Below are 25,652 nucleotides of genomic sequence, written 5' to 3' on the forward strand. Positions count from 1 at the left end.
GGTGGGAGAGGAGGGGCCCGGCGGAAACTGCCGAGGTTTCCCGAAGGCGGCAGCGTCCGAGTTGCCCGGATGTAGTTGGTGGAGCGGCAGCGGCGGCACCAGCGGCGGCGGCGGCGGCGGCGGCGGGAGGAGGAGGAGGAGAAGGACCAGGCGGCAGCAGCAGCGGCGGCGGCGGGGGGAGGAGGGGAGGAGGCGGCGGAGCAGGAGGAGGAGAAGGCGGAGGAGGCAGTCGCTCTCCGCGGGGCTGAGCCGGACGCGTCGTCTTGCCCCCCTCCCCCCGGTTCGCGGTGCCGCCGTGTAGTTGGCGCCGCTGCCCCGGCTGAGAGTGAGCGTGGTGTCGACGGAGGGAGATGGCCCGGGAGCGCCGGCGCCAGTAACTGGGAGGTGCTGAGAGTCGCCGAGGGCGCGCCGGGCCCAGGTGCCGGGGCTGCCCGCCGCCCGCCGCCGCCGCCGCCGCCGCCTGCGCGCCCGTCCGCCTCTCGCGGCCGCTCTCCCCCCTCCCCGACACACACTCACAGGCCGGGCATTGATGGTAATGTATGCGAGGAAACAGCAGAGACTCAGTGATGGGTAAATTGTCTTTTCGTTTCGGGCCGGGCGGCGGCGGGGGGCGACGGCGGGGGGGCTGTTCCTCCTTATCTGGAGCTGGCCGGGCCGCCATTTTTGTTGTTAACCCTGATCCGGATCGGGTTGGGGAGGAGGAGCGGCCGCGCGGGCGGGCGGGCGGGAACGGAGTGTGGCGGGGAGCGGGGGCCCGGCTTCGCGGCGTTTCGGCCTCCCCGGCCCTTCCGGAGGCTCCGGGTTTGCGCCGTGTGCGCGCGGGGCTCCGCGCTGGGGCGCTCGGTAGGTCTCCCGCGGGGAGGGGCGGCGGGGGACCCGTTTTCTTCCTCCCCAGCCCCCCACCCCCGCCGTGTCTTATATCGCTGCCTTCTCTTCCTGTTTTTCAGCTGTCACGACCGGAGGGGGGACTCGCAGCCTTACCAGGTACCAGCCGAGGCCGGGGTGGAGGGATTGGAAGGGGCCGGAGGGGGAAGGGAGGGACTGCTACTCGAGCGCAGGCCTCAGAAGTCGATACAGGCCCTTCGGTGTAAAACATCCGAAACTAGCACCACGGATCCCCTTAAAATTCCAGGTTTGGTTCCTTTAGCGCTCTCCAGCAAGGTTTAGTGACTTATTTTGACAGGTGACTGGAGGGAGTTCGCTGATTTAGGAAAAAAGAATTGTTTGCAGCCAGAAAGACGACTCGATTATTTGCGGGTGAAGGAATCGATGTGATGAGATGATAGGTGACTTCCGAGGCTTATTTATTTATTTATTGTGTTGGGGGAACTGAAAGTTAATGTAAAGGTATTAAAATTATGTGAAGAACTTGGGTAAATAGCTAAATGACTTACAACTTTCAAGTCGGTTATAAAGTACTGCCCTTTCCTCTTTTAATATTTTTGGTATACTTAATTGCTTTACAAGTAAAAGATACGTGTGCTTTTGTTTGTGTAAGAATTGAGGTCTTGGGTACTTGGATAATCATTCTGATGTAGGTGGTTCTAGGTAGGTGGGTTCCTTTTTGTTACTGCAGTCGTTGCGTGCAAAGTTCTAAGGATTATGATGAAAGTGGCCCCAGTTTTCAGGAGGGAAACCTCATAAATGATTGTTAACCATCAGATGACTGCAGAAACACTTTCTACATCTTAAAGGACCGGAGAGCAGGTTTCTAACCTGATGGTTGTGTTATACAGCAGAGTTTGAAAACACTGTCCTCTGATGTGTAAAACATTGGGTATGTCAAAAATTAAACCTTACTGAATCTGTCCTCCAAAGCATAGCTGATTACACATTGCAACAGATTAGTACATTATGGTTGTCTTAAGATATGTGTTAGAATAAAGCTAAACCATTATTTTGAGTGCATTATGCTTGGTGAGAAATAGTACTCACGTTAGTTTATTTTGGTTAGTGTTTTTATACCTTAAAATTGTTTCCCACACCTGGGAGAGTAAGGAAGTTAGGTCTGAAATGCTTTATTTGAATCAAAGAATTGGAGAAACTGGTGTGTGGGTTTTTTTTTTTTTTTTTGTAGGTTTGCAAAAATATGCATGTCCTTATTTATACATGTGTTTGTGTATATCAGCTGTACAGCAGAAATTGATTATAGTAGTACTGAATTTCTAGTTTTGCTATCAAAAAATGATTCTAAATATTCTCAGCCAAATTTTTTTATTTTTTGCAGAATCAATATGCAAGGTGGTTTATTTATAAAATAATGGAATTTTTTTTTCTTTCTTATGTTTAGTATGATTTGTATCAGGAGTCTTATTGTAACACTTAAGCATTAGGTTTTTTGTCTGAGAAACTGAGGAGTAAAGCAGAATTGAAAGTGGAAATTTTAATTTTATAAGTTCATGAAATTTAATGATAATACACCAAAATTTATGTTTAAATTAGTTTAGGGAGTTTAAGGTTTCAATTCTTTCTCTCTTTTTTTGGGGGGGTGATGTTTTGCAGGCACTTAAGTATTCATCGAAGAGTCACCCCAGTAGCGGTGATCACAGACATGAAAAGATGCGAGACGCCGCAGATCCTTCACCACCAAATAAAATGTTGCGGAGATCTGATAGTCCTGAAAACAAATACAGTGACAGCACAGGTCACAGTAAGGCCAAAAATGTGCATACTCACAGAGTTAGAGAGAGGGATGGTGGTGAGTATCTTTCTTGTTGAAACTTTGACTTATATTTTTAACAATAGGTCTATATAAAAGGCGGCAGTAGTATTTCTAGCTTGAAGAAGTTACTGTTCAGTTATGTCATTAAAATATTTTAATCCTATCAATTTTTTTTTCTTTCCGAACAAGTTACTGTAGAAGTAAGATGCTGATGTGAGCATCTAAAAAGTGGACTCTAAGGCCAGGCGCGGTGGCTCACGCCTGTAATCTCAGCACTTGGGAGGCCGAGGTGGGCAGATCACTTGAGGTCAGGAGTTCAAGACCAGCCTGGCCAACAGGTGAAAACCCGTCTCTACTAAAAATACAAGTTAGTTGGGCATGGTGGTGGTGGCAGGCGCCTGTAGTCCCAGCTACTCAGGAGGCTGAGGCAGGAGAATCACTTGAACCTGGTTGGTGGAGGTTGCATTGAGCCTGAGATGGTGCCACTGCACTCCAGCCTGGGCGATAGAGTGAGACTCCATTAAAAAAAAAAAAAAAGTGGACTTTAGTGTCTAATAGGGAATGCATTTATGAATATAGTTTAAAACATGCTTTCTCAAGGATGGGAAAAATGCAGGACGTTTTTCCAAGAAAGGAACTTTGACCTTTTAAAGATTTCAGTTTGAGATCCTTATTGTTGCTTCAGTTTGTTACTTTTTAAGGTGTTCAAATCTGTTTTCGAATTACAATGATAAACTGTGAATTTAAAAACTCAGTATGTTTTTTCAAGATAGTTCCCAGATTTAAAAAATTATTTGTGACTTAGAAAATACATTGTTGCTTTTTGTTGTAAACATTTTCAGTGTTCTCCAGTTTTGGTGATGTGATTTTTATACCTGGTTCATTGAAATATTCTTTTTAAAAGTTAGTCTGATTTCTTTTGCACAGTCCTGTACCTTCAATTATAAGTTTGCCTCAAGCTCTTTGTGGTAGGAGGCTGAGAATAAGTAAACAAAACCAATTCTCAGTGACTATTTTCAGACTTAATTTGCCCGAATTACATTTCATGTCAAAAGCATGCATTAAGGAACAAAGCAATTTCAGTAGACACCTATATTCTCTCCTACATGTTGCTTAAGTAGATAACGTATCTTAAGCAGATTTACAGTATTGAAAGCTTCCAAGGAAACTCAGTACAGTACCATGTGACTTTTTGCCCCATTGGCAACTAGTTCTTCAATATTTTGCTTACTTTAAAAAAAAATAGCCTCTGGTCCCTTTTGTCCTCCTGGGATAGAAATCAGCTTTATTCATTGTGATCATATACTGAGAAACATTGGCTTCCTCTACATAATTACTGGTTTGAGAAAATACAGTCAGAAGATTGCACTGGGATTGAATAATTTGGATGAGAAGAAAGTACTCTATTGAATGTAGTTGTAACTTAGTGCTATTTATGCAGATAAACCACATTTTTGTAACAGTAGTAGCAGGTGTATTTGATTATTAAAGTGTTACAAGTTATTGGGTTGCAAAATTAAGCTTTTAGAGTTATCAGTTTTGTGGGTAAGTTTTCCATAGTGTTATATAAAGCCTGAGATGGTACTCTCAACCACTCTTCTGTAGTGGATTTCATTTCTAATGTTAGCTCTTGGAGAGCAGGTACTGGTTGTACTATACTGTACTGTATTTATTTTGAAAAATTTGGTGATTGTAACAAAATAGGATATGGCACCTCATCTTACAGATAGGCTCTTATTTTAGTGACGATGATCCAGTTTATCCCCAAATGCAAGAAGTCAGTTTTTCAGTTAAAGAAACTTACTTTATAAATGCTTTCAGTCATTTCCAGCAAATCTTGCTCAGCCAATTCTTTTACAGGTGAAGTAATCCCAAGAACATTCTGTTGCTTATTCATTCAACAAACCTGGGGCATCTAGTGTGTGCCAACATTTGTGTGATACTCCTGGGAGTCAAGATGTGATCCTGGCCTTGAAGCTATTCTTAAATGCTTTGACTCTTGAGAGCTAGTGGTGTTTTAGCAACTTACTTTTTCTGTACCCGTTTTTTCTTCACTTTGGTTTTTCATTTTTCTACCTGTGTGAACTCCAGGTACTTGTTAGCTTTTCGTTTTTAAAAATTTGCATCTTTCCTGATGTTTCTTTAGCTTCGTTTGCAAGAAACTTGATGTTTTTCTGATCTAATCACTTGCTAAGTTAGGTCCCACTTTCTAATTTTCTTTCTAGCTGCTTGTCGTCTTCTGGAGTCTTCTAGCTAATACTATAATTCCATTCCTGTCTCTACCATCTCTATCATACCTGGCTGCCATATTCCTTTATATTATATGGAAATAATAATATGAGATATATCTCCATTCTGGAATTGAGAGTACATCTTTGATATTAATACTGTCTTTAAAAAACGTAAAATGGTGATTTTTCTTATTTAATAGTGAGATATTTAGTCATTATAATTTGTTTTCTGGTGTTTATTTTTTATTGCTAATGATGTATTTGGCACTAAGATGTTGGAAGTGTATATGTATGATTTTTATTGCAGGCATTATAAACTTCGTTGGATTTTTACCCAAAAATGAATTCAGGCCGGTTCAGTGGCTCACACCTGTAATCTCAAGCACTTTGGGAGGCCGAGGCAGGCAGATCACCTGAGTTCAGGAGTTTGAGACCAGCCTGGCCAACGTGGTGAAACCCTGTCTCTACTACAAATACAAAAAATTGGTTGGGCGCAGTGGCGAGTGCCTGTAATCCCAACTACTAGGGAGGCTGAGGCAGGAGAATCACTTGAACCCGGGAGGTGGAGGTTGCAGTGAGCTGAGATTGCGCCACTGCACTCCAGCCTGGGAGACGGATTAAGACTCTGTCCCAAAAAAAAAAATTCAGCCAGGCACAGCTGCTCATCTCTAATCCTGGTTGCTTGGGAGGTTGAGATGGGAGGGTCCTTTGAAGCCAGGAGACTAGCCTTGGCAACATAGCAAGGCCCTGCCTCTACTGAAAAAAAAAAAAAAAAAAAAAAAAAAAATTTAATTAGCTGGATGTGGTGGGATGATTGCTTGAACCCAGGAGTTTGAGGGTAACAGTGAGCTGTGATTGTGCCACCACACTCTATCCTGGGTTGATAGAGTGAGACCGGTCTGTTTAAAAAAAAAAAAAAAAAGAATTAATGTATATAAATTCAAGACCATTATCAAAAATCAAATGCAAGTGAGTTGGATTATCTAAGCTCTAAGCATGTAAAAAAACTTAAGATTACAGCAGGTTACTTACTATATGCATTGAACTACTGACTTCAAATTTCTCAGTTTTTCATTTTAAGATTTAATGATTTTCTTTACTAATAATAACCTATATGCTATGATTTGTAACTTGCATTTTACACAGCAAGTTAAACAAATGTGGAACTTGTGCATTTGTTTACCTTAGGATTAGGCTTTACTGGCATCACAGCATTTTTCAGTAATTACTAGATTTCTTAGCATCTTGGATTTCATTGAAAAATGCTCGTTCAGAAGTAATGTATGAAAAGACTTTCAGATATACTATAAAAAGTGAGAAATCAGGGATTGTGAGGGTTTTTACTCCCAAAAACCTTACTAGTTAAAATAAGACTTGCTGTAACATAGCGTGTATAGTTTAGAGTTAGAGATTTTATCCATTAGGATTTATTAAAAGAAATAATGTCTATTGTAAATTTAAGAGAGGTTATATGAGAGTATAATTAAAAGGTTTTTTTGTGAAATGAGTTATTTTTATATAGTCTGTGATCTCTCTGTAAACATACAATCTTTTGTTTAAAGTAACCAAAAGCAAAAACCTTATGGTACAATCGTTAGGGTTTTTTTGTTTTGTTTTGTTTTGTTTTTGTTTTTGTTTTTTGGAGACAGTCGCCCAGGCTGGAGTGCAGTGGTGTGATCCCAGCTCGCTGCAACCTCTGCCTCTTGAGTTCAAGTGATCCTTCTGCCTTAATGTCCCAAGTATCTGGGATTACAAACATGGGCCGTCATGCCTGGCTAATTTTTGTATTTTTAGTAGAAATAGGGTTTCACTGTGTTGGCCAGGCCGGTCTCAATCTCCTGAGCTCAAGTGATCCACCCGCCTTGGCCTCCCAAAGTGCTAGGATTATAGGTGTGAGTCACCACGCCTGGCCCATGGTGAAGTTTTTGTCTTGTCATTTAGCTATATCTTTGGAAAAATTTGGAAATGTATTTTCATCTCCCTTTCAAATAAAAGTTACTATTAACATTTTGAAGGAATTAGTAGGGATTATTTGGTGATAATTTGTCTTTTTTTTTTAATATAATTTAGTAACGTTTGAGTCTTTCACATTGAATAATACACTGGCAGTTGAGCAACATGGTCTTATCGTTATTTAGATGACTTTGAAATATGCTTTGTGTTAGTAGTGTTAGAAATTACTAACATTAGAAATGTTGTATAGAAAGTAACTATTCAAATTAACAGCCCCTTTTGATACTCATGTTGACTTGGGAAGACAACAGATAGTATCCTTACTTCACAGTTTTACAAATGAGGGAAAATTTAATAAAATTGAACAGATAACAACAGAGCTGAGTCTAGAAACTAGTTCTCTAACTTTGGTAACTTGTAAACTGTCAGAGATGAAACACTTGGGTATTGAAAGCTTATTTGGTGGTGGTTGCTATGGCATGAATTAGTTTGAAGGCATTTTTGCTTTTATCCTCCTAATATCTTCACCCTTCTTCCCTCAGTGGTTACAACTTGCCAAATTATAGTACACTGATAAAATGTATTTGTGTAGTTCTAGGCCCAGTTATCACATCAGTGTTTTATTTTCAAAAATAAGTTTTGACATGGAAGCATGACACAGATTTCACTAGGAAAAGTCCATTTTCTCTGAATCCCTCATATTTAAAGACTTGTTTACAAAGTGGAAGTACTGCATAGAATGTAATATACTAATGTTTGGATTTTAACAATACGTTTGACTATTTTTTGTCTGGTAAAAATAGTGACACATGACCTTTTTTCATTGATTTATGCTTTGTGATAATACTATGCAGAAATGTTTGCATTGGATTTCCATTGGTCAATTTAGAAAACACAGGAAACATACTATGTTTCAAGAGAAGTGGAATAAGGTTGAAGGAGTAGCAGTCTTAATGTTTCAACTCTAGTGTTTTTTTTTTTTTTTTTAATTTTAGAAAACAGTGTCGGTGATGTAAGCATCTGTGCATGTAAATTGTTAAATTTGAACACTAGTACCAAGTCATTTGTCTTACGGCTTCTCATCATCACGTTTTAACATTTTTTATATTTTTAGAGAGATGGATATTATGTATTGTTTATGATTTAATGGTATTTCTATATTACAATCAGAATATTTTAGAACGAGTTCACTTAGATCTGTAGATCGTTTAAGACAGTCTTAATTGAACTGTTTTCTAGTTGTGCAAGAAGTATTTAAAATTTTTGGTGTAACATACTTGGGGTTTTGGTCTGTAATTCACAGAAAATTTATATATTCTAATTTGTGTCTATTAAGCATCTGTTACCTTATTCTGTTGTGCAAAATTGTTTGGGGGGTAGTGCATCATTTTGTTATGATGCTGGAAAGAGTGAAGGTGGAAATAACTGGGCATTTGGGATGCTATACCAGGCACTAGATATAACTCATTGTCAATTTGATAATTACAAAAACAGTTTTTGTGGGTTTTCTTTTTTTTTTTTTTTTTTTTTTTTAAGACAGAGTCTCACTCTACCTAGGCTGGAGTGCAGAGGCACGATCTTGATCTCACCTCACTGCAACCCCCACCTCCTGGCAAAACCAGTTATTTGGGGCTTGCGAATATATTCTATGAGCAGTCCTTTTCAGGATTTGTATGATGCTTTATAATTTTCAAAGGGTTTCTATATTGTTTCTTATCTGACTCCACGGTAGCTCTTTGAAATAGGCTGATCAGTATTATTCCTGTTGTACTGATGAAATTATAAGGTATTTAGCCTACTGTTGTTGAAACTGGAAAGGAAGTCTCCTCACATAAAATTTTATCTCTGCCTTCAAATTATACTCCAAGTATAACTAATTCTCACTACTTCATCATTTTAGTTCTGGCTACCATCTTTTCTTAGCCTGAAATCTGCAAGAGCCCCCTGGTGTTCCCGAGTCCATTTTGCTTTGTATAATTGTTTCCCCACACAGTAGCCAGAGTGATCCAGTTAAAATGCCAGTCACCTCACATCTCTCTCAAGCTCACAGTCCTCTAGTGACTCCCTGTTTCTTAGCAAGGCTTATAATAGATCCTGTGTAATCTGGTGTCTGGGTATTTTTTCAGCCTCTTCTACTATCTTCCCCTTGTTTGTGCTACTCTCCATACTGGCCCTGCAGGCAGAAGTTTGTTCCTGTCTCAGGGGCTCTGCACATTATGTGCCTTTATGTTTCTTCTACTGTGCTCACTCCAGTAATGTGTCTGCTTAAGTGTCACCCTCTCACAGGGCCTTCTCTGCCCTTGCTGAACACCCTGAAACAGTCATTCTCATCATTGTCTTTCCTTGCCCCTGCTTGTTCCTTCCTTGTATGAAGGTGACCTGTTATGATTTACTTACAGTCATTCTGCTATAACATGACATGGGCATTTCTGAAAGTCACTGTGCTGTGCAAAATTGCACCAGACCAATTTATGGGGGAAATGGGGTTAGGAGCGTAGTAACCAAAAACATTGTCAGTGACACATTTTAAAAAGCTAGGAACCTAATAAAAACTGTAACTTAGTTTTACACATATAAAATGGTTAAAGAATACTTTAACACTACAATAAATGGCACTTTACCTTGACCAAAACCTGACTTCTTGTGGAAGTGGCCACTCACTGGAAGGGTTGCAGCTCATGAATTACTGTGAAGTGATGGATGGAAGATACCTGATATGAGACAAAAACTTGTAACATCAAATGTGGATGGACCTGACTCATAATTCATGATGAACTAAGATAGCTATTAGATATTTGAGCTGTGTGTATCTGTGCCTTGTAAATTCCTGTGCAGCTTGATGTAGCTAGTGTTTTCTCACAGGTGAAAATGCACATAAGTGGGAAATTTGCTGGTTTCTGATACATCAGTAGCCTTCAAACAAATTTGTGTATTTGGAAACAAATGTTATAGCAGAACTGAATGTATTTTAGTTTTTGTTTGCTTGCCTTTTGTGGAATATAAGCTCCACCAGAAGAGGAAGTGAGAGTTTTAATGTTTGTATCCACCTTGTATTCCTGTTACCTTGAGTAGTGCCTGAAACTTTATAGCATTTAACTAAATGGATAGATTAAAAAAATTCGGATGGATTGTTTATAATTTAAGGGGAATGAAATTACAGTATTTTGGATTAGTGTTCCTCAAACTTGAATGTGTATACTAAGCACCTGGAGATACCATAGTCAGTAATTTTGGGGTGGGTCCCAAAGATCTGCCTTTTAACAAAATCTCGGGTGATACCTATGCTTCACTGGAGTAACAAGGTTCTATAGCAGCACCGTCCAGTGGAAATATGTTAGCCACAAATGCAAACCATATATGTACTTTTCTAGTAGCTTTGCTTAAAAAGTAAAAATGAATCAATTTTAGTATATTTTATTTGACCTAATATATCAAAAATATTTCAACTTATAATTGATACCTTAAAAACTATTAATGACATACTTTACATTCCCTTTTTGGTACGAGATCTTTGAAACCTATTGTCTATTTAACATTTACAGCACATTTCAGTTTGGACAAGCCACATTTCATGTGTTTAATTGCCATATGTGAGTGATGGTTATTGAATTGGACAGTGCAGTTCTGAAGAATGTGATTGCCCTGTTGGCCTGTCTGGCTTTTACATATATTTTTATTTCTCTAAGGAAAGTATTTTGTATGCTTGACTTCTGAAATGCCATATTTATGCAAAGTAAGATTGGAGTTAATGGGTCCTTGAGCTATATAGTGCTGCTTGTACTAAAATTTTGTTAGTACATGCTCATTGTAGAAAAATTAGGAAATGCAGAGAAAAGGGGAAAAACAAAGTCGCCTTGTATCTTCTCATTAAAAGTTAATCACTAGTTTTCATAGAAGACATTCTCACGCCATAAAATAATTAGTATTCTGTAATCTTTCCAGAATTGGTTTCCTTTGTTTTGTTTGTTGTTGTTGTTGTAGTTGTTGTTTGAGGCAGGGTCTCACTCTGTCAACCCAGGCTGGAGTGCAGTGCCGCAATCTTGGCTCACAGCAAGCTCGCCTCCACAGGTCAAGTGATTTTCCCGCCACCCAAATAGCTGGGATTACAGGTGCGCACTGCCACTTCCAGCTAATTTTTGTATTTTTAGTAGAGGCAGGGTTTTGTCATGTTGGCCAGGCTGGTCTTGAACTCTTGGCCTCATGTGATCCATTCGCCTCAGCCTCCCAAAGTGCTAGGATTACAGGCATGAGTCACTGAGTCCCGCTTCTTTCCAGATTTTTTGTAAAATTGTTCCGCATTGTGTTCCCTTTATTCGCTTGTATTAATATTGCATAGTGGATTAAACAAATGCTTGGTGTTGACTATCAGTCTTAGAGGACTGACTAGAAGTAGTTTTCATTTGGGGCTCAGGGAATATTGATACCTACTTTATATTTCTAGTTAATTAGGAAAGTCATTTTTCAGTTAGGTTGGTGTTTGGTTCAGGCACTCGCTAGCTAGATGACCTAACATGCTACTTAATTTCTGAGTGTTTGTGTCCATCCCTGTAGGATTGTTGCGGGGTTAAATGAAATTGCGTATATTTGTAAAGCATTTACCTCAGTGCCCAGACTGTGACAGAGTAGATTATTAGGCTTGCTCTTACTCCTGTGATTAAATTTAGTGTCAGATTAGCAACCTATAGCTACTTCTAAAGCTGCTGCTGCTTTCTTTGTTTAGAGTTAGGAAGAAACATGCTGGACACTTTTCCAAATGAGAGCTACATGATGTGGCTTGTGGGAACATTCTAACTTGGAACTTGCACCTCTACAGGACTTTGTGATTCAGAGATTTTTGGGGATAGATGTGAGGGTTAAAAAACAGAAAACGGCCAGGCGTGGTGGCTCACGCCTGTAAAGCCAGCACTTTGGGAGGCCAAGGCGGGCAGATCACCTGAGCTCAGGAGTTTGAGACCAGCCTGGGCAACATAGTAAAACCCTGTCTCTACTAAAAATACAAAAATTAGCTGGGGTGTGGTGGTACATACCTGTAATCCCAGCTACTCGAGAGGCTGAGGCAGGAGAATCGCTTGAACCTGGGATTGCACCACTGTACTCCAGCCTGGATGACAGAGTGAGACTCTGTCTCAAAAAAAAAAAAAAGTTCAAGTTTAGAGTAATGGTTCCCTGAGAAGCTTTTAAAGTTACAGCTTCCTTGACTCCCTCCCCGTTACCCAGAATCAAAGCAATAGTTGATAGAGCCTGGAAAACTGAGTTTTTAGGCTTGGCGCGGTGGATCACGCCTGTAATCCCCGCATTTTGGGAGGTAGAGGAGGGTGGATCACCTAAGTTCGCTGGAGAGACCAGCCTGACCAACGTGGAGAAACCCCATCTCTACTAAAAACACAAAATTAGGCATGGTGCATGCCTGTAATCCCAGCTACTCGGGAGGCTGAGGCGGGAGAATTGCTTGAACCTGTGAGGCGGAGTTTGTGGTGAGCTGAGATCACGCCATTACATTCCACCCTGGGCAACAAGAGCAAAACTCCGTCTAAAAGAAGAAAAAGAAAAGGAAACTGAATTTTAAAATAAACACTGGGTTAATTTAAGTATTTATAAACTGCAGATTTAGGGAGAGTACACAGAAGGGAAGAGGACCTCTGAAGTGGACATTAAGGAATGTGAGTTTTATCATTAACAGTCTGATTATTAGAGTGGTTATTTGGCAAATTGTGTAATGTGTTCTTGTTTCAAAGAATTCCCTATCACCTTGTAGATTCACAGGTAGTATTAGGATTTGTAAGTAATTGCTATTAAAAAGCTAACTTAATATCCTGTGCAAGGGCGTCTAATGCCCAGCAGTAGAGAAGTTTCTAATTGGACAGGCCAGTGAGATACATTGGGTAGTATCTGGAGCCACTGGTGTTACTTTAGATAATATGTACTTAGGTACTACATTTCCACCATAACCCCTCGTCTCTAGCATTAAGCTGTCCTGAGACACTTCAGTGGTAAATTTCATTTAGCTTTTATCTCGGTTTGAAAAACAGCCTTTCTCCAAGTTAGTAGAGTATACTTAGGCTGACCTTAGGTGTTAACAAAATATTTCTTAAAGTTTACTCTTAGGAGTATTTGCATTTTAAAGGAAATTTAGAATGTGTGTGGTTGATATATTTAGATAGTGCTAGTCTTTCTGTGTGGGCTTTAATTACTTCTGACTTTGTATGACAGTGCCAAAAGAGCATGACCTACTCTTGGCATCTTCCGAAAGGTTCTGACCTGTTCTATATTCATAGAACTAATCTTTTCTGGTAGCTAAAAAAGCAATGCTAGTGAATTATGTTACATTGGAGGAAGAGAGGATCGTGATAAAATATTTCTGCATTTAATAATTTGTTCTAACTTCATAGAATTGCGTGACTGTTGATTGTGAAAAGATTCATTGTAATGGAAGAAAGCTGGAGAAGTTGGGGTACAGAGTGACAAGCTGCTAGAGTACTGTTCTCTGCTGCCTTCAGCCTTTTCTGTGGTTATTGGGGCTGGTTTCTGTTCTGCTGCCTGCTGGCTCCTTGTCAGTCTTCTAAGCATTCATATTTAATATGATATGCACAGATATCTGAATCGCAGTTATGATACTTTGATATTTTTTAAAGAATAAGAGTTAAGGCCGGGCGCGGTGGCTCACGCTTTTAATCCCAGCACTTTGGGAGGCCGAGGCGGGCGGATCACGAGGTCAGGAGATCGAGACCACGGTGAAACCCCGTCTCTACTAAAAAAAATACAAAAAAATTAGCCGGGCTTGGTGGCGGGCGCCTGTAGTCCCAGCTACTCGGAGAGGCTGAGGCAGGAGAATGGCGTGAACCCAGGAGGCGGAGCTCGCAGTGAGCTGAGATTGCGCCACTGCACTCCAGCCTGGGTGACAGAGCGAGACTCCGTCTCAAAAAAAAAAAAAAAATAAGAGTTAAGTCCCGAAGTAGTACTTTATAAAACTAAAATAATTTTATATTTTTGTGTAATTCCTTTTTTATATTGCTGTTACATAAATGCCAGTGTTAATTATTTTGGAAAAACAGAATGAGGTACTTAGACCCTTAAACTCTCCCCTTTGAGTTTGACCAATTTTATTTATTTAAACATGTAAATTTTGTAAACTTTGCTGCTTTGTTCATATTGCATAGGTTTTGATGGAAAGTTGAAGAGTTATCTCATTTTTTATTCAAGCCTAAATGTAATTTCAGTTTTGATTTGTCTTTTTTTTTTTTTTTAACCCAGATCTATTAAGGGTATTTTAGAAATCTAAATGTATCAGTTTTGTAAGTCACTGTTAGGCTTTCTTTTTGTTTCTAATTTTCTTGGCTTTTTGGAATTAGGATTTTTATTATCTCTGGATACTTTGTTAGTAGTTTTTGGATATTTGAAAATAATGTATTTCCTGTTGGGTACAAAGATCTCTGTCAGTAGATAAGCTTTTTAATTATTTAATGAATAATTATGTAGTATGTCTTGTATCTTTATTTGATTTAGCATTTTCTGACAGATGGGATTATTTTATAGCATAGTTAATTTCATTTCTCATTTTTAAAAGCGCTTTTTGCTTTGTGTGTTACATATGTTTGCTTAAAGACTGGACTTTTGGCCAGGTGCGGTGGCTCACCCCTGTAATCCCAGCGCTTTGGGAGGGCAAGGTGGGCGGATCACCTGAGGTCAGGAGTTAGAGATCAGCCTGGCCAACATGGTGAAACCCCGTCTCTACTAAAAATACAAAAATTAGCTGGGCGTGGTGGCATGCACCTGTAATCCCAGCTACTTGGGAGGCTGAGGCAGGAGAATCACTTGAGTCCAGGAGGCAGAAGATGCAGTGAGCCTGGATCATGCCACTGCACTCCAGCCTGGGCAACAGGAGTGAGACTCCATCTCAAAAAAAAAAAAGACATTTTTTTGTGAATTGTAATCTAAGACTTTGCGTATTGGGAAATGTCTTCATTTTGTTTTCATGTCTGAATAAATTATCTTTTGGCTATATTAAAAAATCATCCTTGAATTTTTTTTTCCCCTGAAGATATTTCTAAAATGCTGATTACTGTTTAGTGTTAGAAATGAGAAGCTGATATCAAACCTGGTTCTTTTTCGTAGATAGATACCCATTGGGATGTATGACTCCTAATTTACTTTCCCACCCAGCTTGAAAGTTTAGAGTTTTTCCTTCTTTATCCTTAGATCTAAAGCTTCACAAATCTCACTCTGTAAGTGTAGGCCTTTTTTCATTACTTCTAATTAGTGCGTTTTATTTTTTTAATTACATTTAAATTTTCTGTCTCTTTTTTTTTTTTTTTTTTTTGAGAGTTTAGCTCTTGTTGCCGAAGCTGGAGTGCAGTGGCGCAATCTTGGCTCACTGCAATCTCCACCTCCTGGGTTCAGGGGATTCTCCTGCCTCAGCCTCACCGAGTAGCTGGGATTACAGGCGCGTGCCACCATGCCCGGCTAATTTTTTGTATTTTTAGTAGAAACAGGATTTTACCATGTTAGCCAGGCTGGTCTTGAACTCCTTATCTCAGGTGATCCACCTGCCTCGGCCTCCCAAAATGCTGGGATTACAGGAGTGAGCCACCACACCCGGCCAACATTTTAATTTTCTAAAGACCCTGGACAATACCCTGAATGCTTAGTGCCTTTTTGTCTAACCCTATCCGTTAGAGAGTCATCTTCCACACTCTTTTTTCTTCTCTTTTACTTGTTTCTAACTTTTCTCCTTTTGGAACTCCTGTTAGATGTTTTTTGGTTCTATTTCTCTTTTGCCTGGTAAATAGTAAGTACAGTAGTTAGATAATTTTTAAGTGTACACACCACTCTGGGGAGAATCCCTTGGCATCTTCTTTCAACCCTCTGATATTTAAAGCTGTGTTCATTTCATCCACCTATTCCAAGTTGTATTTTGGATGCTTTGCTTTTTTCATAGCTTTTTGTGATTTTATGACTGATTTACTAGAAATACTCTTGAGAATTTGGGTTATTTTTTAGTTTTTTTCATGTTAAATATATTTTTTTCTGGTTGAGTTTGGTGCATCATACCCATGTTATTGGGTTCCTCAGATGCTTGCCGTTTATAGTTGTCTATTCATATTTGGGAATACAAGACTAGGTCAACTCTATCAAATAGAATGTATGGTTGAAAATGTTTGCTGTCTGAGCTGTCCAGTGTGGTAGCCACCAGCCACATGTATATTGAGCATTTGAAATGTGGCTAGTGCAGCTAAGAAACTCAATTTTTGTAGGTTTTTTTGGATTTTGTTTTGTTTTTGAGGCAAAGTCTTGTCCTGTCACCCAGGCTGGGGTGCACTGGTATGGTCATGGCTCACTGCAGCCTCAAAAAAATTCCTGGGCTCGTAATCCTCTTGCCACAGCCTCCCAAGTAGTTGAGCCTACAGGCACATGCTGCCACTTTTGGCTAATTTTTGCGTTTTTTATAGAGACAGAGTTTTACCGTGTTACCCAGGCTGGTCTTGAACTCCTGGCTTTAAGTAATCCTCCTGCCTCAGCCTCCCAAAGTGCTGGGATTATGGGTGTGAGCCACCACATCCAGCCAACTTTTTTATTTTTTATGGTATTGGCTTTCCTTTCTATACTGCTATTTTAATCTCATGCTTGAGCCGGGTGACTCAAAAGTTACTATTTCCTGAGGTGTTCTGTGCTGCTTTCTCAGTTTTCATACCCTACCTGGGTATAGCTGTGGGTATCTCATGCTTCTTTTACTTCTTTGATTTTCAGGCCTACATATCTCTTTGCTTACTGGACAGCCACCACCTGATGTTCTATAGATAATCTTCCTAAATCTTTTTCTAATTTGACTATTCCCTGTCCTGATTAATGCCTGGGAAGTTGTCCTTGATTCTTTTCTCCCAGAACTCATTGCCCTGTTTTAAAATATTGCAATATCTTGTTTACAGACCTGTTGTCTCATTCTTTACCCACAGCTGAGTAAAAATTAACTACAAATTTAAACATATTCCTTTCATTAACCCTGAAAGCCTGAATTTTATAGGTCTTAATTATGTTGTATTGATGACAGTTGTCCAAATACGAGTTTTTCTCTCTGCTTCCACATATACTTATCAGATACATTTTCTTATCTAATGTACATAAGAGGCCACTGAAATGAAAAGAACTTGTTATGTCCATGCCCGAAGGTTAGCATCTCACACTAGGTTTCTGGCTTGTGTAAATATAACTTGAAGTTTAAAGAGCTTAAGTTTTGGCCAGGCGCAGTGGCTCACACCTGTAGTCCCAGCAGTTTGGGGGCCTGAGGCGGGTGGATCACGAGGTCAGAAGTTCAAGACCAGCCAGGCCAAACATGATTGAAACCCTATCTCTACTAAAAATACAAAAAGTTAGCTGGGTGTGGTGGCCAGCACCTGTAATCACAGCTACTTGGGAGGCTGATGAGGCAGGAGAATCGCTTGAACCTGGGAGATGGAGGTTGCAGTGAGCGGAGATCACGCCACTGCACTCCAGCCTGGGTGGTAGTGCAAGACTCGGTCTCAAAAAAAAAAAAAAAAGAGTTTCAGTTTTATGAGCCACCATTACCCAAAGTCCACATTATTCTTTTCTCAGCCACTCTCTGCCTTCTCTATAATCTAGTCATGTAAAAGCACTTACCCAGTCCTAGGCATCTTTTTTTTTATGCTGTTGTCCCATTATATGTGTTTTCATAGCCAAAACTGTCCTCTCTCCACTCGTACCTCACCTTTTTTTTTTTTCCTTTGCCAAACGTCTTACTTTATTTTATGAAGCCTTCCTTGAGGCTATCTTTATTATAGCTCTTTTGTAGAGATTTGTAATTATTTACATATGTTGTTTGCCTGCTGCACTGTGAGCTACTAATAGGCAGCGATTTGTATGTGTGTGTGGAGGGGAGTCTGGTGTATATATACGTGCTCAGTAAATGTTAAATGTCTTATATGTCATTTGACATATTCAGGAACAGGTGAGTGGCAGTAACCTTCAGAGAATTGATGTCCCTCAAACTTTTAAATGCATTTAAGAGTAAAATCATAAGAATTTACTACTACCGAGTTCCTATAGTGTTTGAATTGAAGTTGCTCTTGTATTATTTGTGGAGGAAGCAAATAGTCTATTCAGGCTTTCAGGAAAATGTGTAAATTATAAGCATGTAAACTTAAAAAAACTTGTGTACATAATTGATGTGCTAATTCCAAACCATTGTCAATCCCTTAAGTAGCCCCGCTGGTTAGACTAGTGTCTGTTGCATTAGTATAATCCTGTAGAAAGCTGTATGTGATTTGAATACTGAAGTGACATTTTAAATTTTGCAGTTCAGACTCTTTACTAATTTTATTGTTCCTTTCCCAAATCATTGTTTCTCAAACCCTCTTAAATTCATATCTCACTAGCTAAGGAGATTTTTATGGTTTTCTTTTCTGTAGTAAATTAGGTAGAATAATAGGGGGATATTTTGGGGTGGTGTTAGTGGTGGTCTGTTTTCTAAATATCCTGTATTTGAATATTCAGTAAGCTTTTTGAAGCTACTTACACATCCCTAAAACTTCTCAGATGTAGTGTTTTATTTCCTGCATCCTAGAGAATGGCTAATTGTTTTGAACTGGTGATTCATTATGTTGTGATTTTATTCCTAAACTGACTATAATGATGTAAAGTGACTTTCATCACTTTGTATTGGGGGGGGGAAAGAATGCAGCTATTACATGGGCATACTTTAGCTCTTGAGCTTGTGCATTTTGACAGTAAAACTATGACTTTTACAAGTAAACCCATTGAAAGCATATAAGCTATTATAATCGAGCAGTGGCTCAGTTGTAAAAAGTTTTTGGGGTTGAATTCACATCCTGTGGAAAAGCCAGGGGCCACATAGCAGGTCAGTCTTGGTTTCTTTTCAATCCCATCTTATTTTTGATCTGAAACATTATAAACCATCTTGCCTTTTATCTTATTTACTGTTATTTTCACTGAATTGTTTTTAATAGTTAAACCCATCCCCAATAATTAAAGAATTAGCTTAAGATATTGGAGTGAATGCTGTAGGATCTGAAATTGTTTTTCAGAAACAATTAATGTTTTGAGAATTGATGTCATTTTAGACTTAAATGCTTTTATGTTTCCTGTCTACATGTGTGTGATTCCTGAAATGGAATCTCGCTCTGTTGCCTAGGCTGGAGTGCAGTGGCACGATCTCAGCTCACTGCAACCTTTGCCTCCCGAGTTCAAGCGATTCTCCTGCCTCTCAGCCTCCCGAGGAGCTGGGATTACAGGCATGCGCCACGACGCCCGACTAATATTTGTATTTTTAGTAGAGATGGGTTTCGCTGGTCCCAAACTCCTGACCTCAGGTGATCCACCCGCCTTGGCCTCCCAAAGTGTTGGGATTTTAGGCGTGAGCCACCACCACACCCAGCCCTTGTATGTGTATTGTAATAATGTTTACTTTTTAAAAAGTAATACATTATTTGTTACTTCTCAATTTTTTTTCCTCTTAGTGTTTATTCTTAGGTATATGTGTGATTTTTGAAAAGCCATCTTCTGACTTTAAAAAGCATTAATTTTGTGGATGCTGCAGTGATGTATCATTGTGGTTTTTCTTCTGCCTAGGCTCAGAATTGATCAGAATCAGGTGGTTAAAATCAGGCTTGTTGGTCAGAGTGATAGTTTATATTTTGGTTTGTTAGCCCTGTTTCTTCCTTGTGACATTAGATACTACCCCCTTTCTGTTGTAATTCTTTCAATATCATTAATGTTGCTGTCAGTGGAGGAATGCAAGGAAGCATATAGAGAGCTTGTGTTTTGTGTAGTTTTACTTTAGAAGACCCTTAATTGGTTGGCCTTTGGGGTTTTGAGAAAGCATCATGTTAAGGAATTACACCAAATAAAATTTAAAACCGAAAATTTTGAATTATATAGTCAGAACTTTTTGAGTATTGACTGGATTCTAATGTGTATGAGGAAGTTCCTTTTTGGGTTTGGATATTATGTATCATTTAGGATTGTATGCTGCTAGAGAGTATTGTTAACTTGACAACAAGAATTAAAGTGAGAAAAGAGAGTATTAGAACAGTCTTGGGATCTGGATGTTGTTGTTTTTATTTTGGTTTTTAGTGTTTTGACAGTGAGCAAATCTTGAAACCACTTGGCTGCTTTTTTTTTTTTTTTTTTTTTTTGTCTTCTTGGGTAAAGAACAAGGTTGAATTTGATAATCTCCAAGGTCCTTTTCAGAATAAATGATTTGAGACCTGTACAGGAGAGCCTTTTGATTTTTGTACTTTAATTTCTGCTTTCAAATATTTGTTCTGTGTCCTGCCAGCCCATGGTAACTTTCCCTGCCAGAGGTAGTATTTATGGCTTCATTTGTTTGTGTGGAGACGAATGGAATATTTTCCCCCAATGTTCATTTAATATTTTCATCAGCATATAGAGAAGGATAGAACAAGAAAATAGTTATCTCTGGATTTATTAGGTTTAAATTGAGAAACAAGATTGAAAATTTTCACAACTACTATAAACAGAAGTCTTTTATAGTTTTTGCTGTATGTACTGTATGTACTATTTACAGATAATTTTTGTTTAAAAAGTGATTTACTTTGTAACCTTGTTAATACAGCTTTCAATTTAGTAAATCTTAAGTTGCCTGCCAGATACAGTATTCATTTTCTGCTTAAGTCAGGAAATACTCATTTTGACTCTTGAAATAGTAGATACTAAGCATTTTAAACTTAAGGTTGTTAAGGTATATAAGTAGAGTGTAAATATTAATACAGTCAGCCTTCTATATCCATGGATTCCACATCTGTGGTTTCCCCAACCACAGATAGAAAATATTTGGGGGATAAAAGGATGGTTGTGTCTTTACTGAACATGTACAGACTTCTTTCTTATTCCCTAAGGAATAGGATATGAGAATTGTTTACATTGTAATAAGTATCGTAAGTAATCTAGAGATTTTTTTCTCTTTTGAGGCAGAATCTTCCTCTGTTAACCATGCTGGAATGCAGTGGTGCTATTTTGGCTCACTGCAGCCTCCACCTCCCAGGTTCAGGCGATTCCCCTGCCTCCGTCTCCCAAGTGGCCGGGACTACAGGCGCATACCACCGCGCCTGGCTAGTTTTTTATTTTTAGTAAGAGATGGGGTTTCACCATGTTGGCCAGGCTGGTCTCGAACTCCTGACCTGAAGTGATCTGCCCGCCTCTGCCTCCCACGGTGCTGGGATTTATAGGTATGAACTGCTGCACCCAGCCTTAGAGGTGATTTTAAGTACACAGGATGTGCATAGGTTATATGCAAATACTATACTATTTCATATAAGGGAATTGAGCATTCTTGGAATTTGGTATCAGCTGGAGCGTCTTAGAACCAGTCTCCCATGGATACTGAGACATGACTGTACCTAAATGTGATGATTTATTTTTTGTGAAAATGGATTTTTTCCAAATGCAGATCTCTAGAATCAGTTAATACTTGTAAAGTTGTTTGCTTCTGTTGCTGTGGAATGGAAGGAACTACTGAGGTTTAACTGAGGTTTAATAAAACTTAGGAGTTTTATTAACTTAAGTTCATTTTTGTATCTTGGTTTCCTTTACTTTGCTTAGCTCATTGTTCTCCCTTATCCCCAATATCCACAAATAGCTCGTGAATTTGTTCACTTTTTCTAGGTTGGGCCATGATTGTCTCTTGCTCTAAGAGTCGTACTACCCCACCATTCCCTCTCAGTTCATTCTTCACATTGCAGTCAGAATCACCTTTTAAGAAAAGGACATTTGCTTGTTCTTTTTGTAAAAAATCTTTTATTGCCCTTAAAATAAAGCACAGACATTACAGTGGCCAACTCCTATGTCTTTCTACTTTTCCACCCCTCCCCTTGGCTCTTTCACTGAAGATGTTCTTTGAGGTAAGAGTTCTGACTTATCTTGGGTACCTCACACATGCTTTTTCTTTCTAGAATAGTCTTTCCATCAGCTCCTTTTGCCTAGTTAATTCCTTATTTTTCAGGCTTCAACTTAAAAGTTACTTCCTCTATCCTCTCAACCCCCCCCCAGTCTCAGTTACTTAGCACATCCGTTATCACATATAATAGTTTATGATGATAGTATTTTAGTGTCTGAAACGGAATTGTGTGTTTTCCTCTCCCAAACCTGCTTTTCTCAGGTCTTCGGCATTTTGTTAAGTAGAAACTACAGTTTCCCAATTGCCAGGCCAATAATCTTGAGCCTCCTCCTTTAACCGGTCTTTCTGCTTTCAAGCCTACTCGTTAGTATCTTTATGTAGCAATGAGCTGAAGTTACTGTTCTGCTCAAAACCCTCTCAGATGTCCTTGCAAGTGGCTCATGAGGCCTTACACCTTGTTACTCCTGCCTAGCCCCCTTACCTCTCCAACCTTTTGTCTCTGAGTTATGATCTTCACTTAGGTTTACTCAGTCACATGAACATTGTAGTTCCTTGAGCATTCCAGGCACATTCCTGCCTTATGTTAGAGAAAATGGTATTCAGTAATACTTGTTTAAAGCCACAGTAAGGAAGATTTTTTTTTTTCCGGGACTATTGCAGTAGATACAAGAACCACTGCAACCAGGTCTTAGAGTTGGTGGGAGTGTTGGGCTCAACTCTGAATGCAGCATGAGCAAGTGGGAATTCATAGCCAAGGAGTAGCGTAGGAGTCAGTGGGTGGAAAATTATAAGACGAAGCATAAAGTGAGGGGGATTTGGCTAAACCAACTGCTGTGGTTTGAGTGTGTTCCCTAAGTTTTTATTTGTTGGAAACTTAATTCCCAGATTCATATGTTGATGGTATTTGGAGATTGGGCCTTTGGGAAGTAATTAAGATTAGATAAGGCACCTGTGTAGGGCCCCCATGATGGCCTTGGTGGTTTTGTAAGAAGAAGAAAAGAGACCTGAGCTTGTGTGCACTTGACCTCTCGCCATGTGGTGACTGGCACCATGCTGTACAACTTTCCAGCTTCCAGAACCACGAACTAAATGAACTTCTATTCTTTATAAATTACACAATCTGGTATTCAGTTATAGCAACAGAAAACTAAGACACCAGCCAAGCAGGATTCCTGCTGAATATTGTCCAGGGTGATTAGACATCACCTGGGAGATGGTAGAGGATGAGAACCCTGATCAGATATTGAGCATATCTCTTTGAGATACTGATTTCCTTTCCTTTGGATATATATGCAGTTGTAGGTTTGCTGGATCATATGGTAGTTCTATTGTTAATTTTTAAAGAAGCTTCTATGCTGGTTTCCATTATTCCCACCAATAGTGTACAAAGGTTCCCTCCTGCACCCTCACCAACACTTATCTTTTGTTTTTTCCATAATAGCCATCCTAAGAAGTGTGAGCTAATAGATCGTTGTAGTTTGATTTGCATTTCTCTGATGATTAGTGATGCTAAGCACTTTTTAATATACCTGTCAACCATTTGTATGTTTTAAAAATGGTAGATTCAATTTCGTTGCCCATTAAATTTTTTTTTTTTTTTTTTTTTTGTGGCCATTAAGCTGGTGAGTTCCTTATAGATTTTGGATACTTAACCCCTTATCACATATATGGTTTGCAAATATTTTCTACTATTTCATAGGTTGTCTTTTCGTTTTGTTGATTTTTTTCTTTCTTGATGCAAGAAGCTTTTTAGTGTGATATAGTCACACGTATTTTTGCTTTTGTTGCCTTTGGTGTAGTATTCAAAAAATTATTGCCAAGACCAAAGTCAAAGAGCTGTTGTTTTGTCCCCTATGTTTTCTTGTGGGAGTTCTACAGTCTCAGACCTCATATTTTCAGTTGTTATTCATTTTGAGTTACTGATTGTATATGGTGTACAACAAGGATCCAATTTCATTCTTCCGCATGCAGATACCCAGTTCCCAGCAACATTTTTTGAAGAGACTTTCCATTTCCATTTCTCATTGTGTATTGTTGTCAAAGATTATTTGACCATGGAAGCATGGGTTTAGTTTTGGGCGTTCTGTTGCATTGGTGTTTCTGTTTTTATGCCAGAACTATACTTTTTTTTATTATTACCATAGCTTTGTAAGATAATTTTAAATCAAGAATTGTGATACCTCCAGCTTTGTTCTTTCTCAAAATGCTTAGCTATTTGTGGTCTTTTTATGTTCCCTACAAATTTTGGGAGTTTTTTTTTGTGTGTTGAAATTTCATTGGAATTTTGATAGGTATAAGTCACGATTATTTAAGTTGAACAGCCTTTTTCTAGTAACAACTGGTAATATAGGTGTTTATATCTTGACTCAGGTTCCTGTGCCAGATTTTTAAAGATAAATTTGAGTGCCTTGTAATATTGACTAATAAACTGTTGGACATAATTTAATGCATTTTCAGTGCCAATAAAAATTGACTATTGAAGCAATGTAATAATATAATATTATAAAACTGTCAATATTATACAGTGTCATTAGCTATATAAAGGATATGAGATTTTCTTTTGTATAAACAGTCAAAATTGGAAAATAAAGGAATAGTTGTAGGCTGGGTGTGGTGGCTCACACCTATAATCCTAGCACATGGGGAGGCCAAGGTGGGAGGATCACCTGAAGTCAGGTGTTCAAGACCCACCTGAACATAGTGAGACCTTGTCTCTACAAAAAATTTTAAAAATTAGCTGGGCGTGGTGGTGTGCCCCTATGGTCTCAGCTATTTGAGAGGCTGAGGCAGGAGGATTGCTTGAGCCTAGGAGGTTGAGGCTGCAGTGAGCCATCATTGTTCCACTGCACTCCAGCCTGGGAGACAGAATGAGACATTGTGTCTTTAAAGAGAAAAAGGAATAGCTTTATTAAAATGGTCCTGGAATGTGGAAAAATGTCTTTGGATAGATTTTGATAGATGTTAAGAAAATACTCTCAGGGGTCGGGCTCAGTGGCTCACGCCTATAATCCCAGTGCTTTCGGAGGCCGAGGTGGGTGGATCATGAGGTCAGGAGATTGAGACTGTCCTGGCTAACATGGTGAAACCCCGTCTCTACTAAAAACACAAAAAATTAGTCGGGTGTGCTGGCAGGCGCCTGTAGTCCCAGCTACTCGGGAGGCTGAGGCAAGAGAATCGCTTGAACCCAGGAGGTGGAAGTTGCAGTCAGCCTAGATCGTGCCACTCTATTCCAGCCTGGGTAACAGAGCAAGACTCTGTCTTGGAAAAAAAAGAAAATACTCTTAGAGTCACATGAAACACTTCGAGAAACTCATTCTGGGTCATCTTTTGGCCTAGCTCTTTCCTTATAAAATATCTACAAGAAAACTCAATCTTTAGAGAGAAAACTTTGTGAAATTATTTTTCTCCTTTTTTTTTTTGTTGCCAGTTTGTTCTCTAATGTTTAAAATTTAAAGATTTTATTGAGGAGAGTGATTCACAATCAGATCTTAAGCAGTTAGGGAGCTCAGCCTGCGGTGTTTGAGGGGAAAGCTTATATAGGGTAAATGCAGAAGCAGAGCAAAGAAATTATTTGATTTCTTAATGTTTGAACAGTTGCCTTATTTGGACTGTCTCAGTGGGAAGTTCAAGACATTGTAACTTAATACCTATTTGGCCACCTGTGATTGGCTGAGTGTATTTCATTTTCATTAGGAAGCCGGGTTTGTTTAATTTTAATTTTAATTCTTTTGAGTTATGTGTAGCAATCTATTTGTATAAGTATTAATTATTAAAAAAATTACGTAAGTGAACCACCTGTGTATGTTCCAGAATTTTCTATTTTTTACGTTGTTCCTCATTGCCTTCATTGTATCAGAGACTAAAATCGTGGGTATTAATGAAAGCAAGTAAAATAATAGTGAGTTTGCTTTACAGTGAA

At 39.1% G+C, this 25,652-nt stretch overlaps 1 protein-coding gene across 29 annotated transcripts in view; it reads left to right on the top strand.

Annotated features, from left to right (window-relative positions):
- Positions 1 to 25,652, top strand: part of WAC (WW domain containing adaptor with coiled-coil) — an 86,974-nt gene that overhangs the window by 303 nt on the left and 61,019 nt on the right. For 8 of the 29 annotated variants that reach the window (XM_063637299.1, XM_055275018.2, XM_063637300.1 and 5 more), the window contains exons 2-3: positions 948 to 984; positions 2,503 to 2,698. In XM_063637299.1, the coding sequence (XP_063493369.1) occupies positions 2,560 to 2,698 (139 nt within the window). In that variant the 5' untranslated portion in view covers positions 948 to 984; positions 2,503 to 2,559. Of the gene's footprint in view, positions 1 to 57; positions 571 to 947; positions 985 to 1,183; positions 1,287 to 1,457; positions 1,778 to 2,483; positions 2,699 to 25,652 lie in introns of those variants that run through there. The other 21 variants (XM_063637302.1, XM_063637304.1, XM_055275023.2 and 18 more) reach the window with 13 other exon arrangements.

This window comes from Symphalangus syndactylus, chromosome 4 (genome assembly GCF_028878055.3).
Source record: "Symphalangus syndactylus isolate Jambi chromosome 4, NHGRI_mSymSyn1-v2.1_pri, whole genome shotgun sequence".
In the NCBI taxonomy this organism is placed as follows: Eukaryota; Metazoa; Chordata; class Mammalia; order Primates; family Hylobatidae; genus Symphalangus; species Symphalangus syndactylus.